The 17,882-nt window shown below is 48.1% G+C and overlaps 1 protein-coding gene across 3 annotated transcripts in view; it reads right to left on the reverse strand.

Moving 5' to 3' along the window:
* Nucleotides 1-17,882, reverse strand: part of Sh3bp5 (SH3 domain binding protein 5) — a 70,343-nt gene that overhangs the window by 37,061 nt on the left and 15,400 nt on the right. For 2 of the 3 annotated variants that reach the window (XM_078038505.1, XM_078038508.1), the window contains one exon: nucleotides 9,718-9,846. The exons of the other annotated variant lie outside the window; for it this stretch is intronic. In XM_078038505.1, the coding sequence (XP_077894631.1) occupies nucleotides 9,718-9,846 (129 nt within the window). The remainder of the gene's footprint in view (nucleotides 1-9,717; nucleotides 9,847-17,882) is intronic. 3 annotated transcript variants of the gene reach the window in all.

Genomic DNA, 17,882 nt, shown 5'->3' on the forward strand with positions numbered 1-17,882 from the left:
ACACTGTTAGCACTCAAAAATGGCGACAAGACATCTGACGTCAATGCCTGATCAGCCTCTCAAAGACGACACAAGACCCTCACTCAGAGCCCCCCATGGCCACTTTGCAGCCTCTCAACCAAGTCTGAAGGCCAGGCAGACACTGTGAGGCACACCTTCACCTGTCCACACCATTCCTTCCCTGCCTGGACCTTCGGCTCCCCTAAGCTCCCCTCCCCGAGCCCTGGGGCTGACGTACTTTCCTACCGAGTTCACGTCCACAGACTTTGCCCTCACATCTCCTCCTCTGTCCTCTCCACCAGCCTCCCTCTTGGCCTTCGGGACTCAGGTGTGCCTTCCTCCCTGACTTTCCTGGTGGGCAGCGTCCCTCTGATCCCAGACCTTACCTACCCCTCTCTAGTGCCATGTGGATAAGCACACAAACACCTGATCCCTTCCATTTGGCCATTTATTGGGCAAATACGATCAGTCTTCCTCATTCACGGATTCCATATTCCCAGGGTGACCTATTTGTTGAACTTTTCCTGTCACCCCACCAGCTTGGGGTTTTGTGGTTACACAGATATGCACAGAGTAGCAAAAATCTCAAGTTACACTCCTTCCCAGCTGAGGGGATTCTGCCTTTTTTTAACTATCATACTGTAAACAAGGGTCCTGACCACATTTTTTTTTTTTTTTTGGTACTGCTTAACCACTGAGTCACATCCCCAGCCCTTTTAATATTTATATTTACAGACAGGTTTTTTGCCGAGTTGCTTAGGGCCTCGCTAAGTTGCTGAGGCAGGCAATCCTGTGTCAGCCTCTCCCCACAATTTCAGCGCCACATTTTTGACACGTTTGTGCTTTGGGTCGATCTGAATGTTTCAATTACCCGTCTCCCCCCACCCAGGCCCAGTGTAGCGATGAAGAGCTTCTCCACGCTGTCCAGCAAGAAGCCGTGATGTGCCTTGAAGAGAAAAAATCCACCTGTTAGGTGAGCTTCATGCAGGCGTGAGCCATAGTGCGGTTGGCCACGGGTTCAGTGATAAGGAGTCAAAATGGGCTAAATTCGTGGACTCTAACTTCAGGGCAGGAGAGATCACAAGAGATTGGACAGCAACAGCATCACTAAGAGGATGAAAAAGTCAGAGATTTACAGTCCCGACACCCAGGGTCAGGAAAATGCTCAACCCTTCCTGGCTGGCGATTTATTATAAAGAAATATTCCACAAAACCGATCAGAACGCATAGATTAAATAAGGTGTCTTCAAACAAACAAAATTATATACTGATGGGTTGACAAAAATGTAGTGACCAGGTAGCACATGCCATGTAAAATGGGGATGTGGCTCAGTGGTTAAGGGCCCCTGGGTTTAATCCCCAGTAACCGCCCCCCCCCCCACCAAAAAAAAGTACCAGCCAGACATGGTGGTGCACACCTATAATCCCAGCAGCTTGGGAGGCTAAAGTGGGAGGATCACAAGTTCAAAGCCAGCCTCAGCAACTAAGCAAAGGCCCTAAGCAACTTAGTGAGACCCTGTCTCTAAATTTTTTTTTTTTTTTTTTTTTTTTTTAGAGAGAGTGAGAGAGTGAGAGAGGAGAGAGAGAGAGAGAGAGAGAGAGAGAGAGAATTTTTAATATTTTTTTTTTTTTTTTTTTAGTTCTCGGCGGACACAACATCTTTGTATGTGGTGCTGAGGATTGAACCCGGGCCGCACGCATGCCAGGCGAGCGCGCTACCGCTTGAGCCACATCCCCAGCCCCCTGTCTCTAAATTTAAAAAAAGGGCTGGAGAGGATCTGTGGTCACTGGCACTTGCCACTGAGTTCAATCCCTGGTACCAAAAAAAAAAAAAAAAATGTGACCAGAGCCTGCCAGGACCCTAACTCTCCTTTTTTCTAAGAACATTGCTGCAGTACTTCCTAATTCAGTATTCACAGCTACAGAGTAGTGCTGTTACCACAAATAGAGAATCAGTGATCGTACCTATCACCTGCAGCTACAACCTGGCTTCTGCATGCAGCTGGGACACCTGAGGTGTGCAGACCACACCTTGAGCTCCACAATAGCAAGTGGAGGCATAGGAGAGAGGCTTAGGAAATGCTCAGAGAGCTTTCCTTTGCAATCTCCTAGCTCATGAGACCCTCCCCATCCTGTTCCATCTCCAGTGGAAAAAGCACACACATGCTTCAATTCAGATCAGTAACAAAGATGATAATTTTCCTCAAACATACTTCTTAATATTCCACGTGCTGGTCCCAGAAGATAGGGTCTTTGTTTTGTTCTTGGCATACCCTGTGCATCTACTAGGTGCACAGGATAACTACTGATAACTACTGAAAGAAAATAATCGCTTAGAACAACAACAACAACAACAACATCATCTCCCTGGACAAGAAAGTAAAAACCCACAAGTGGCATATCCTTGAGTTTATGTCCCAATCGGGCCGCAGTCTTGGCCACCATTCTCCACTCCCAGAGAATCTTCTGCCAACAAAGCCAACAGTCTAGATCCTCCGGTAAAGCAAGATGGCAACACTCTGTGCCTCTGGGATTAACATAAGAATTTGGAAGATTAGGGCTGGAAAAGAAGTGGCTTGGTAGAAAAGCACTTTCTGGAATGACTGAGGACCTGGGTTCTGTCTCAAGCACAAGAAAAATCAATAAAAATGCATAGGATTATGGGATGGTCTGGGGCTGTTCATTGAGTTCTCCATCCATTTAGAGCCCTTACCACATTATCCCTTGGGGCTTTGAGAACTTTGGATCATGCAAAAGCTAAATCAGCTTCTCTCTCCTCATTTTTGACCCTCTTTACAGTCGGTCCTTGGAAATATCTTAGTATGTGCCCGGTCTGCCTGGGTCCACTCTTTTATGATCTCTATGTCTTACCTATCTCCCTCCTGACCAGCAGAAGTCTGTTTCTTATTCTATTCCTAGGAATTTTTTGTTATGGTTGTCTTTTTAAAAAAAAAAAAAATTAAAGCAGAAAATATACAGTATTTGAAACAAAAACTGAGCACAGTGGCGCACACCTGTAATCCCAGCAGCTCAGGAGGCTGAGGCAGGAGGATCACAAGTTCAAAGCCAGCCTCGGCAAATTAGTGAGGCCCTAAGGAACTCAGTGAGATCCCATCTTAAAAAAGGGTGGGGGGGGTGTGCTGGGAATGTGGCACATTGGTTAAGTATCCCTGGATTCACTCCCCATTACCAAACAACAAAAACATCTGGGGACATAGGTAGAGCATCTGTCTAGCATTCATGATGCCCTAGGTTTCATCTCTAGCACTTGGGGAGAGAGGAGTGGGGGAAAAAAAAAAATACAATTGGAATACCTGACATTTCTCTGATCCAAATGCTTTAAATGTACTAATTCAATCATTATGGTAAATTTCAGAGATGTGCACATTATCTCTCCCCCCATCGGGACTGGCCATGTGACTTACTATGGCTCCCAGGATGTCAACACATGTGAAACTCAGACACTTGGGAAGAGCATGCCCTTTGTGTTCCTGGAATCCAAATGCCATGTGAAAAGGACCAGGCTGGCCTGTTTGATGACAAACACATGTGGCCCGGTCACCCCTGCTAGCCTAGCTGACAACCAACCGCTTGACAGATGAGGCCACCCGAGATCAGCCAGCCCCCAGCCAAACCTCCAGCTGATTGTGTATGCATGAGATCAGCAAAGTCCAAGGTCAGAAAGACTGCCCAGCACAATCATGACTACAGGGAAGTTTTAACCACTCCCTTTTGTGGTGGTTTGGTTTGTAGCAAAAGTTAACTGATACCAGAGACTCGGGAGGCTAAGGCAGGAACATCAGGATGCCAAGGCAGGAAGATGGCCAAGTTCAAGGCCAGCCTATGCAATTTGACAAGACTCTGTCTCAAAATAAAAAATGAAAAAGGCCGGGGCTGCCGTTCCACGGGGGAGTATCCCTGGGTTCAATCCCCAGTACAACAAACAAAAACTGATTAATCCCAGTGGCTCGGGAGGCCGAGGCAAGAGGATTGCGAGTTCAAAGCCAGCCTTGGCAGTCTTAGGGAGGCCCGAAGCAACTCAGTGAGACCCTGTCTCTAAATAAAATATGTAAAAAGGGCTGGGGATGTGGCTCAGTGGTTAAGCACCCCTGGGTTCAATCCCCGGTACCGAAACCAGAAACTGACATACAAATTCATTTTGTGGATGAAGAAATTGAGGCACAGAGGTGAATTGACCTACCCAAGGTCCCAGGGCTGTGAAGTGCAGTGGGATTTGAAGCCAGGAGGCCTGGCTCCAGAGGCCAAGCTCTGCCAGCTGTCCTACAGCTCAGTCACTCCACACGATTCCAACGTTTCCCTGCTCACCTACTTTCCTAAAGGAGGTTAAAGGTAGACCATGGCCTTAGGTGGCCTTCTCAGCGCCCAACAGGCGATGTGCAACTCTGAATGACCTTTGCCATTTTGCCTTCTCACTGCTCTTCAGGTCTGCAAAGTGCTCTGCTCTCTTCTGACTCATTTCCACCAAATAAAATTAACAAAGCTGCCCAACACCCAAGGATGAATGAACAAAATGGTAAATGCAAAATAGTCTCCTGTCTTTAAAAAAAAATTCTGATGCATGGTACAATATAGATTTTTTTTTTTTTTTTTTTTTGGTACCAGCAATTGAACCCAGGGGTCCTTGACCACTGAGCCACATCCTCAGCTTTTTTTTTAAATTTTGAGACAGGGTCTCCTAAGTTGCTTAGGGCCTTGCTAAGTTGCTGAGGTTGGTCTGGAACTTGCATCAGCCTGCCTCAGCCTCCTGAGCCTCTGAATGGATGAATATTTTAAAGACATTCTCTTAAGTCAAATGAGCCAAAAAGAAAAACTGTATGATACCTCAAGATTTAAGATACAGCTACATCAATGTTTATAGCAGCTCAACTCACAAGAGCTAAGCTATGGAACCAACCTAGGTGCCCTTCAATAGATGAATGGTTAAAGAAAATGTGGTATGTGTGTGTGTGTGTGTGTGTGTGTGTGTATACACACACACACACACAGGAATATTATTTGGCCATAAAAAGAATGACTTTATGACATTTGCCGATAAATGGATGAATCTGGAGGCTATCATACTAAGTGAAAAAAGCCAATCCCAAAAATCTAAATGCCAAATGTTCTGATATATGGTTGCTGGCACACAACAGGTTGTGGTAGGGAATAGAAGTTCACTGGATTAGACAAAGGAGAGTGAAGGGAAGAGAGGGGGATGGGAATAGGAAAGACAGTAGAGTCTTGATGGAACATCACTTGCCCATGTTCATATACGAACACACGCCCAGTGAAACTCCACGTCAGGTCAACCACAAGAATGAGAAATTATACTCCATGTATGTGTGATATGTCCAAACACTTTAGTGTCATGTATATCTAAAAACAATAAATTTTTTAAAAGCAAATTAATCTTTGAAAAATTAAAGACTCAGATGTTAGAATGATACAGAATTTCAATTTGGGAAGATGAAAAGTTAGAGAGATGGATGGTAGTCAGGGCTGCACAGGAACGTGAATGTACTTAATGCCACAGAACTATGCACTCTAGCTGGGCACACCGTCATCCCAGTGGCTCAGGAGGCTGAGGCAGGAGGACTGCAAGTTCAAAGCCAGCCTCAGAAACTTAGCAAGGCCCTAAGCAACTCAGTGAGACCCTGTTGCTAAATAATATATAAAGAGGGCTGGGATGTGGCTCAGTGGTTAAGCTCACCTGGATTCGACCCCCACTACAAAACACCACCACCAACAATAAACTATTACACTCTAAAAAAAGGTTAGAGTGGCCAAGCACAGTGGTGCACAACTGTAACTCCAACAACGAGGGAGGCTGAGGCAGGAGGGTCTCAGGTTTGAGGCCAGAGTTAGCAACTCAGGGAGGCCCTGTCCCAAAATAAAATGAAAAACAAAAGGGCTGGTGACGTAGCTCAAGAGCAAAGCATTTTCCTAGCATATGCAAAGTCCTGGATTTAATCCTTAGTACCAGTTATATACACACATAAATAATGGGTACGATGGTAAATTTTATGATGATTTATGATACTTTTAAAACAGGAAAACAAAAACAAAGGTTGGACCTGCAGTGATAAAATGCCAGATACAAGGTCACTGTGAGATCAGTTAGTCCCCAGAGAGCAACCAAAGCAAAAGACCACTTGGTGCTCCCGAGTCACAGGAGCCCTGACCCTGTCCGACCTCTCCCACCGCAGCCCGACAGTCAGATGGGCTAGCAGATGTGTCAAAGCAGCTTTGAGCACAATCTCAGGCCTGGTCTAAGTTGTCCAGGATGGTCTCAAACTTGTGATCCTCCCATTTCAGTCTCCCAAGTAACTGGAATCACACGTAGGAGCCACCAAGCTGATTTTTTTTTTTTTTAAGCAAAGCTGAAATTCAATCTCAAGGACTCCATTATCAGACACATTATCTGAGTCCCGAGAACAATGCTGGTCCCTTGGCCATCTGCATTTCATGGATGAGGACAGATATTTGAAAGGAGCCTCTTTGAAGGCATCTCTCAGGCACCAACCCTGCTGGGCAGTTCAGTTTGTAAACATAAAAAGGAAGGGGGTTGGAGAGGAGGCCGAAGGAAGAAAACAGGAAGCCGCACTTGGCAGCAGCTGGAGGTGGAAGTGACCTTTCACCATCAGGAAGGTCAGAGGAACCTTAACTGGCACAAGCCCAGGTGAGCCCCCGTCCAGAGAGGAAACGCACCATCTGTGCCAGCCTCCTGTGCCAGCCTCGGCCCCTCAAGCACCCTTCAGGTCCCCAGCTAGAGATCAGCAAGGTCCCTTGGGCTGAGGGCTGGGGATCACCTCACCGTCTTCACCCTCATTCCTCCCTCCACAGGGAGGGCTCGCAGGCACAGAGCTGGGCAGGATTCCCTCAGGGTTCATCTTGGCATCTTGCGACCAGGAACGCGTCAGTCACCTCCAAGGACCTGATCAGACCCGATGACTCATGACTATTGTCCTTACTGGGCAAAAGGAGGGATGAAGAGGAGGAAAAGCTGGGCCCAATGGCACACGCCTGTCATCCCAGTGGCTCGGGAGGCTGAGGCAGGAAGATCGAAAGTTCAAACCCAGCCTCAGTAAAAGCGAGGCCCTAAGCAACTCAGCAAGACCCGGTCTCCAAATAAAATAGAAAAAGGGCTGAGGATGGGGCTCAGTGGTTGAGCACCCCTGGGTTCAATCCCTGGTACCAAAAAAAAAAAAAAAGTAACCGGAGAAGGCCTCATTTTCAAAATTCCACTTAAGCAGAAACTAAAAGACAGGAGAGTAGGCCCTGAAAACACGAGGACTAGGGCAATGCCAGAGAGAACAGCCAAGTTTAAAAATCCCTCAGCAGAGGGCAGGTTTGACACCAGCACAGCCAAAGCAGGACGCCACCCATCAGCTGGGACGGAGGCCCTGGACACAAAGGTCGCTGACATTTCCAAGGCCTGAACTCAGGGGATCAGGCAGGGAAACTTCAGGCAGGGAAGCCACTACTGCATCTCAAAGGGAATGCTTTCAGACTTTTCTTGGATCCTTTCTCCTCAAAAAACAAAAAAAAAACTTCATGGCCTGCTTTTAGCACGGGCTGAATAGCCCTATCCAAGATGCTTGGGCCCAGAGGCATTCATTTCATTTTTTCCCCCCGATTTCTGAATATTTGTACGTACTTAATGAGACATCCTGGGAAGGGGACCCAAGTCAAGACAGGAAATTTATTTACATTTCATATATACCTAATAAGCACAGCCTAAAGGTGATTTCATATGATATTTTTATTAATTTTGTGCACAAAACTAAGTTTTGTGGTGTGTGATTTCCTACTTCTGGCACGCTGGAACTCGGAGTTTTGGATTTTGGAGCGTTTCAGATTTCAGATGTTTGGATTAGCAAAGCTTAATCCGTAGATACTTACAGGCTAAGAATCGGCAGAAAATAGATTCAAGTGTTAAAGACTCTTCGTGATCTCCTTGGTATTCTTTCAACGTTTCCATGGAATGATCCGAAATTTCTATTCAAGCCTAATCTGAACCCTTCCCACTTCAATCTTAGGTCCCAGGGGCAAGGGGATGGGGCTCTGAACACTACACTTTGAAGGGACAATGCTTCAGGGTTTTGGAACCTGTGGGGATGGAAAGTGTCATCTGAGAAGGATTTCTTCTCCCTGGAACACAGGAGACCTGGGCCGGTCCCAGAGGGAGGTGGAAAGAGGGGGCTCAGTGCAGACCAATCAGTAATCGGGACTTGATTGTCCAGCCCAGTTTACCCAGCCAGGAAGAAAGGGATCCCTCCAGAGGGCCATTCTGTGTACGAATCAAGGCAACATATATGTCATGGCAAGATCCAACATGAGACCTCAGTTCAGGGATCAGAGTACTAAACCCAAATGCAGAGACAGGGTCTCAGGTGGTGCACGCCTGTCATCCCAGTGGCTCCAGAGGCTGAGGCAGGAGGATCTCGAATTCAAAGATAAGCCTCAGCAACTTAGGCCCTAAGCAATTTATGGAGACCCTGTCTCTAAATAAAATACTTTTAAAAAGGGTTGGGGATGTGGCTCAGTGGTTAAGTGCTTCAGAGTTCAACTCCTGGTACCAAAAACAAAACACAAAATGAGAAGACAGGGTCTCAGTGGAATGGCCAAAGCAACAAGGAGATCCCTCAATGAGAAATCGGAGACATGCTCGAGAGCGGGGAATAAAGAATAGTTATATCCTGGTCCCTCGTGCTCCATAGGTCCGATTGTATTGTTCCTAGATTTGTGGGACTTAGCTTCCTGTACTGAAATCTCTCCCCATACCCTGTGCCCCAAATATGCTGCGCGCGCACGCGGGCACACACACACACACACACACACACACACACACACACACACACACACACACAGTGGGTTCTCAAAAAACATTTTTTTGTAGTTGCTCACTAAATAAATATTTTCTTTCAAGCAAAGACTATCAGAGACCGTGTCCTCTGTCACAGAATATGAGAGGGATGGCACCTGGTCATTTGTTACTGAAGTACAAATTGAACCAAATGCTTTTGGAGGAAATCTAAATGCTCATCTCAAGACACCACAGGGCCGGTGTTTCGTGCTGGAGAGTCCACGGAGGACGTCAAGGGGGCTAAGGCATGTGAAAAGCCCCAGCCCAGAGCCTGGCACTCAGCAGGCACCAGGAACTCTGCGGGGCTCTTTTCCTTCCCTGTTCACAGGGCCCAGGAGAGGTGACTGAGTAGACGAGTAGCATACCGTATCACATCCGTGGTGAGCCAAGCACACCAGGAAACCAGAGCCAATTTCCACATGGCCCCCACAAATCACCCTATGATAGCTGTCCCCACCCCACTGCTTCGTTGGGTCCTCAGGACAAAGAACCAGTGTCTCCAGGGAGTGCTCTTCCTGCTGCCTCCAGACAGTGCCAGGAGAGGAGGAGGAGGAATGTCTGGTGCTTTGCACGTGTCCATAGAGAACCTAGCTGCCCAACTCGGGGGACCTGGGTACCAACCCCGCCCACTCGTAGGATCATTCATATGCCAGCAGCCACATTCCGTGAACAGGGCTGAGAGCTATCAGTAGGAATGACTCGGATCAGAGGAGGGAGCAGAGGCTGATTTCCAGTGCAGCCGTGTCCACGGTCACAGCGCGTCTAACCTTCAACAGGTGACAGGGAAACCAAAAGGTGTCCCCCTACACATGTGGCTGCGGTGGCGGGTACTGGAAGGGGCACTGACTTACCTGCCTCGCCACCCTCCGCGCCTCCCAGTAGGGCTTGGAGTCCTCCACAGCTTTGCCAATCTTCTTCACCATTTCGTCCAGTTTCACCGTTGCCTCCACCAGGACAGAGCGGAACTTCTGACGAGCATCCTGCAGCCAGGGGGAGTGGGGGAGATACAGGTCAGGCACGAGCCGGCTCCACCAGACCAGGAACACCTGGGGCTCTTCCCACCATACAAACCCCTCCATTAACACCCTCACAAGACAGTGTCTAGATCAGCACCAAAGAACTGTCTGCCATGGTGTAAATGACCTGGAATTGGAGCTGGGTGCGGTGGTGCCCACCTGTAATCCCAGCAGCTCAAGAGGCTGAGGCAGGAGGATCACAAGTTCAAAGCCAGCCTCAGCAACTTAGTGAGGCTCTAAGCAACTCGGTGAGACCCTGTGTCTAAACAAAATACAAAATAGGTCTGAGGATGTGGTTCAGTGGTTAAGTGCCACTGGATTCAATCCCTTATACAAAAAAACACCTAGTATCAGCCTTGTCTGAGGTGGTCACTGGTAGCCACCTGTGGCTATTGATCACTTGAAACTGGCCACTATGATTTAAGGAAATAAGTGTACAATTTAATTACTTGAATTTTAAAAATGAGTGTGGCCAGGGACCCACTATACTATGTTATAGTGCTATATTGGACAATACAGTGTAAGTTCTGTGGCCTGGTGTGGTGGCAGCACACCTGTGATCCCAGCGACTCAGGAGGCTTCCAAATTGGAGGCCAGCCTCCAAAACTTAGCGAGGCCCTAAGCAACTTAGCAAGACCCTCTCTCTAAATAAAAAGTAAGAAGGGCTGGGGATGTGGCTCAGTGGTAAAGTTCCCCCAGGTTCAATTTCCAGGACCATAAATCCCCCTCCCTGCCACACACACACATTCTGTGCAGGTCCTCAGTTGTGCCAGTTGCCCTCAGTCTATATGACTGTGCCATATCCCACACTCCCTCGAAGCCCTCGACCTCCTGACTCGGTCAACCCTCAACTCTGGGTGCAAATCAATTGCAGACCAGACCCTGTGCTGGGACAAGGTATGGATGGTCCTGCCCTCACGGCACTTCCAATCTGGTGGATGAGGCAGGTGTTACAGCCCATTCTGGAAATGCCAGGGCTACAATGGGAATGGTATGGGTGTCACGGATCCCAGCTGCAGTGAATCTGGCCAGCCTGGGTATTAGAGGGAGACTCATGGAAAACCTCCAGAGTCGTAGGATCCACACAGACGCTTGAAGCACAGAAAGTGATGTGGGGAAGGAAGCAGAAATACCAGGTCCCAAGCAGGCAGCAGAGCCCATGCTCAGCCAAGATGGGGCAGGCAGTGGCATGGCATCTGCAAGACACCACATTCTGAAATGTGGAGAATGGCAAGAGATAAGGGCGGCCACCCATCCTGGAGACAGCAACTAGCAACCCGATTCCCAGTGCAGAAATAAGAATTTGGGCTGCGACAAGAATTTGGAAGGAAGCAGGACCCAATGGCGCATGCCTGTAATCCCAGTAGCCTGGGAGGCTGAGGCAGGAGGATTGCGAGTTCAAAGCCAGCCTTGGCAACTTAGCAAGGCTGCAGACAACTCAGTGAGACCCTGTGTCTAAATAAAATATTAAAAAGGGCTGGGGATGTGGCTCAGTGGTTAAGTGCCCGATACCAAAAAATAAATAAATAAATAAAATTTTAAAAAGAGGAAGGAAAGTAATGGTGCCAGCCTTAATCGCATCATAAAGGTTCAGAAACCCGGCCCAGAAGATACAAGGAGGGGAAGAAATGAAGAAATCCAGTCCCAGGTTTAGGAGGACATACTGGGGGATCAGGTCAGTACTTTCTACTCCTTTTCCTTTGGCATTTGCTTGACAGAGTGACACCACACTTGGGCATGTGTGTGTGTGTGCATGCACCCACGTACACACACGCATATGTGAGCGCACAGGAGTTTGAGAGGGGAAATGTTCACAAAAGCTCATGTGGGAGACAATGCAAGCAGGAGAGAGGTGAAATGATTAGATTAGGAGAGCCTCAACCCAATCAGCAGAGTGACCCCCCATGGGATTCACCCAGTCGTGGCTGAAGGTGGGTGGGGTGTGGCTGGAGGAGGTGGGTCCCTGGGGTCGTGTCTTTGGGGTATATATTTTGTCCCTGGAGAGTGGAGTCTCTCTCTGCTTCCTGGGTGCCAGGTCCCCAGCTGCTTTCCTCTGCCACACCCTGCTGCCTCACCTTCAGGCTCCCCAAAACGGAGTCAGCCATCTATAGACTAAGACCTCTGAAACCATGAGTCCCCCCCAAATGAACTTTTCCTCCTCAAAACTGTTCTTGTCGGGCTTCTTGGTCACAGAGGCGAAGACGACGACACTGGGACTCCAGGGTAGGAGGCTATGACCTTGGCCTCCCCTGGGAGTCCAAGTCCCACTTCTGACACAGTTCTGTCCCCAGGGCTGTGCCACCATCAGCATCCTGATCTTCTCTGCCTTCTTTCCCCATCAGGTCAGGCCTGAAATCACCTGCTACAGCCTCTGAAGGCAGAGAACAAGATGAGATTTGTTCTCCAGGGGGAAGGGCTGCAGATGTCTCTCGAGAGCCCAGGGGACAGCAAAGCCCCACAGACCTTCTGCCAGACTGAGCTTTGAAAAACGTGGGCGGTAGTTTATTTCAAGGCCCAGGATTTTAATCAGAGACAGATTCTTTGGGGGCCTATGAACCACCTGTATCACCTATAAAACTGTTACTTTCCATCTTCTAGAGAGAGCTGTTAGAAGAATGAAAGGGGAAATACAAACATAGGACACTTAATAGGCTGGACGCGGTGGTGCACACCTGGAATCCCAGCGGCTCGGGAGACTGAGGCAGGAGGATCGTGAGTTCAAAGCCAGCCTCAGCAACTTAGCGAGGCCCTAAGCAACTCAGTAAGACCCTGTCTCTAAATAAAATATAAAAAGGGATGGGGCTCAGTGGTTAAGCGCCCCTGGGTTCAATTCCTGGTACAACCAACCAACCAACCTAACAGTACCAGGGCCAGAGGAGACACTCAACACTTGCACACATGGTATACAGACAGACCCATGAAACTATTAACACCTAGGAGAGGTGGCAAAGGGTAGCTGACATGATGGGCATAATAACCTGTTACACTATGAAGACAGAAGCTTTGCAAAAATGCAAGCACACGCAGGACTGAATCCTCAAGTCAGCGCTGAGTGTAGGCAGTGTCATCCCTATCCACGTTCAAATCAAAGTGAGGAAACTGGGTGCAGTGGCACATACCTATGATCCCAGCAACTGGGAGGCTGAGGCAGGAGGAATGCAAGTTTAAAGCCAGCTTCAGCAACTTAGTGAGGCCCTATGCATCTCGGGGAGACCTTGTCTTTAAATAAAATGTATTTAAAGGGTAGAGGGCTGGGAATGTGGTTCGGTGGTTAAGCATCTCTGGGTTCAAAAACACACACACACACACACACACACACACACACACACAGGCTGAGCAAGGAAGGCATTTGAACTTTATCCCAAGCACAATAGGGAGTCACAGTGTTTTTTTGTGGGGGGGGGCAGGGGGTGGGCAAGGGAGATTATTGTTTGCTGATATTCTTTCTTTGCAGATTTTCTGGTTCATGACCGAGATTCTATCTCCCTTCCTGTACTAGACTCCTTCCCACTTCTCTTCTTTCGGCCCTAAATCATTTCATAATCCAACCTTTTAACCTGGATCGACGTGATTGGGTTTCTTCCAAATGTACATCTCATATTATTTCCCATGTACCCTCGTGAGAAATAACTGAAGACGGCATGCTGCCGCAAAAAAGAGAAATCCTTTTACTGGATTTTCTCAATGGTGCAGAGCAATCACAGAGCCGTGATAAGGTAATCACTCAATGCCAAACACAGTGTAATTCTGTTGGGAGGACAGAGGATGGGAAAAGTGGGTACGTGGTAGAGACAGAGGGAAGAGATGAAAATCTCATTTTCCATGGCCAGGGTATCAGCAATAACTCAAACTGGAAACCAAGAAGTTGTCACCCAAAACATAATGTTTAGTCACAGAGGTAAACATGTCAATAATCAGTTGAAATACATTTAAACAGATACAGTAAAGTACCTCTTGGGAAAGAAGTGGGGATGAGGGGTTGGGATCCTATTGGGATTCTAGTACATCTCTTTTGCGTATAGTGCAGGGGGAGGTATTGGAGATCCCAGAAGTGGTCATGTGACCCAGTCTGGACATGCAGACTCCTGGCCACTCCTGACCCAGGGCATTCTACTACTAAGCTATACCCCAAGCCCTTTTTATTTCGAGTTAAGGTCTGGCAAAGTAGCTGAGGCTAGCCTCAAACCTGTAATCCTCCTGCCTCAGCCTCCCGAGTTGCTGAAATCACAGGTGTACACCTCTTTTTGGGGGGGGGGGGTACTTGGTATTGAACTCAGGGATCCTTTACCACTGAGCCACATCCCCAGCCCTTTTTATTTTTGAGTCAGGGTCTCAGTTTCTTGGGGCCTTGCTAAGTTTCTGAGGCTGGCTTTAAACTTTTGATTCTCCTGCCTCAGCCAGGTGAGCTGCTGGGATTACAGGTGTGCACCTCCATGCTGGGTAACTCTTTGTTTTTAATTGTAGTAAGATTGCATGAATATGCAATATGACCTGATCAGGTTTGCTTGGTACCCAGCTGCAGGGTATTTAAAGATTCTTCAGGTGATTCTTCAGGGCCTTCCAGACTGGATAACACCCATTTGCAACTATTTGTATTAAGTATGTGACCAAAGGATTCTGACCCCAAGAGATTGATTGGAAACCAGTATCTCTTTGTGAAAGTATGGTTGTGCACCCAGGCTGATGGCCACCCAGAGACAGACTTCTTCATCCAAGATGCTAAAGCTAAACATATGCACACGCTCGCGCACACACACACACCCCTAACTAAAAAAAAAAAAAAGCTGAACACAAAGCCAGTCTTCCCCAATAGGACCCAGCAAACCCAGGCCTTTCACTTTCCTAGGGGAGCACAGTTAATCAACAATTCTCCAGAAGTGCTGTGATATAGTAGCCCACAAACCAAAATCTTTCCTGCCTGACCAACCCAATATCCCTGATCTTCCCTGGGCCTCCTCCCCACTTCTCAGTCCCTGATGAAGCAACTGTGGTCCCAGAAGTGGTCATGTGACCCAGTCTGGACATGCAGACTCCTGGCCACAGTGACTAGAGCTGGGGAGAAACAGGATTCCTCTGAAATCAATGAGACTGCATTCTGGGACTTCTCTGAAACTGTCAGAAACAGGGAGGCTTCCCCACTCAGATGGCTGAAAGGAAGGAGAGGAAGGCATGTTTTTAAATTTTTATTTTATTTTTTTTTTGGGGGGGGTACTGGGGATTGAACCCAGAGGCACTTAACCACAGAGCCACATCCCCAGCCCTTTTTTTTATATTTTATTTTGAGTCAGGGTCTCACTGATTTGCTTAGGACCTGGCTAAATTGCTGAGGCTGGTTTTGAACTTGAGATCCTCCTGCCTCAGCCTCCTGAGCCGCTGGATTACAGGCGTGGGCCATCAGGCCCGGCATAGACCAATAACCCTTGGGCCCATACTCCTCCTGCCTCAGTCACTCCCTGCCCCTTTGCTTTTTGTTTTATTCAAGTGAGTTGGCATTGGGTTTCCATCACTTGGCATTGAATTAAGCCTTTAGAACACATGCAACTGAAAAACAGACCTTCAGGTAAGTCATACTAAGGCAGCTAGGGAGGCAAGGGCCCATCTACATTCCACACATGGCAGGACACTGTAATTAAATACAGTTAACTGCTGGAGGCCTCTGTCCCCGTCAATAAAACCATGTTTATAAGAAGCAGAGTGGGTGGAATTTAACTCAACCTAACTTTGTAAAGATTCCTTTCAATCCATCTTAATAACAGCCTGCCACATCTTAAAACCAGCTTACCACATTGGGTGTTTGTGTGCTTTTCTTGGGGGTGGGGCACGTTTTCTAGTTCAAGAAAAGGCTTAACCATGATCCCTGGTCTCTTATTATGACAGGCAAATGTGATCTCCAAGATCAGAGGCGGGGAAGCTGTTTTCCCCGCAGGAAAGAACCCATGGAGGAGTTGTTCAGGACCAACTCCTCTCTGGGAGAAGTAGCAGAACTTTTACCAGCCAAGAAAAGGATCCCTTGGCCACCCCAGGGCTGTTTAGCAGCTATCTGACTCTACCATTGCCCCATGAAATTTTAACATGGTCCCCTCTGCTGGGATGAGGTCTCAGATCTTCCCAGCCAAAAACCAAGTCTCACTGGCTAGGTGACTCAGAGGGAGGGCGATTTATTCAAGCAAAGAATTGCTGACAGTGGGTGGCTACGCAGTCTCTGTTTCAACGTGTCAAAAACACAGTCCCGTATCAGATAAGAACTGTAGCTGAACCAAGCCAGCCAGAGCCAGTGTGTGCCTTGGAAAAAGAGTCCCTGTTTTCTGGCCAATACGTTGACCTAAGCCTCAATCAACTGGCTTGTAAACTGAGAAGGATGGCCTTTCCCTTCACAACCGTGTCCCCAGAACCAAGAGAGATTAAGATGGGATGGTGGTTAGCTTGTGTTTTTTTTGGTTTTTTTTTTTTTTAAATAACTGTCCTACATAGTACAGATGACACACACTTCAAAGGCTCCTTAGTAATGCCATTTATAAATATGCCGCTTCAGCGTGTGCGGAGAGATTTCACAGGCATGAGCTGAGCCTCACAATGACCCTAAAAGACAGGCTCAGCAAGAATCATCACCCCCATGTGCAGATAAGAACCCTGGAGCCTGAGCACAGTTTGCAGGGCAGGTAAGTGGTGGACAAAAGCACCCCCGCCTCACCCTGCAGCAGTTCACCTCAAGAGTGGTCTTGTTTTGGTGGTGGTGGGGAGGGGTCCCGGGGATTGAACTCAGGAGCACTCAACACTGAGCCACATCACTCAGTGAGACCCTGTCTCTAAATAAGATACAAAATAGCTGGGGGTGTGTCTCTGTGGTTAAGTGCCCCTGGGTTCAATCCCTGGTACCAAAAAAAAAAAGAAAAATGTCTTTTCCTTCTACAGTTTTCCATTCATAAAGTTTGCTTTTTGGACAAACTGAAGTAAAAATGTGAATCGACTTAAAGACCACTACGGAATAAGGAGTAAAGGAGTAGAAAATGATAAAAGCAGCAAAAGCACTAGAGTTAGGAAAATGCCACTCTAGAGCAATGGCCCTGACCCTTTGGCAGGAACTTTCTAGAATCAGGATAAATGGCATCAAACATTCTCTGACACACTGATGGGTGATGAGGTGCCTCCACGGTTTCTATATTGACTAGAAAGCATGATTTCTAAACCCTTCCAATCTGTTCTCAAGAGCACTTGGGGCAGCTACTAAAATACACAAAGAAACCTCTTCAAACAGGGCTTGGGAGGAATGGGGATGATAAGCCCTCTCCAGGGCTGGAACTTCCTTTATCTGCCATCCAATAACAAAGCCCTAGCCTCGGGTGGTTAAAGGAACACTCCATGTGACTCGCACTACAGCGATATTTTACTTCATTTTGATGAGTTTCAATAATTTAAAAAGCTGCATGTGGCTATCGGCTGCCACACTGGGCAGCTCAGGCCTAGCCCTGGAGCCTTCACTTTGGGATGGCGCCATGCTCTTCCAGCCCCGCTCGATGCCTGCCTTCCTTCCTTGCTTGCTGGTCTATCTTCTCTCAGCCCAGTTCCCACAGGGAGGAGCTCTCCCAGCCCAGTGAGAAGGGGAGCCGGAGCAATCCAATTCTACCTTAGGAATCCTGCAGCAGAGGCGGAAGCCCAGACTGCCAGGGTAGGGCGGCCTGCCAAGGGAGAGAAACCAGAGGGTGCAGGAGCCAGGGCCCAGGCAGAGGTGGAGGAGTTGGGGGAGGCTGAAGACCACCAGGGAGCTGGAGCCAGAGCCAGCCACTCCAAGGGCCAACCTCCCAGTCACCCTGCAGGCCCCACTCCATGAGGCGGGGAAGAACTTGGTGAAAACAGCCCCACAATGACTGAAAAATGAATGGAAAGAAAGAGGAGGAGGATGGTGTGGGGGGACTAGGAGGGACTTCAGGGCCCTGCTGGGGGCCAGTGACCCAATCCCGGATTCCTTTCTTCTCCCATCTCAAGCCCTGACCTGGCCATTT

The sequence above is a fragment of the Ictidomys tridecemlineatus genome, chromosome 2 (assembly GCF_052094955.1).
Source record: "Ictidomys tridecemlineatus isolate mIctTri1 chromosome 2, mIctTri1.hap1, whole genome shotgun sequence".
Classification (NCBI taxonomy): Eukaryota; Metazoa; Chordata; class Mammalia; order Rodentia; family Sciuridae; genus Ictidomys; species Ictidomys tridecemlineatus.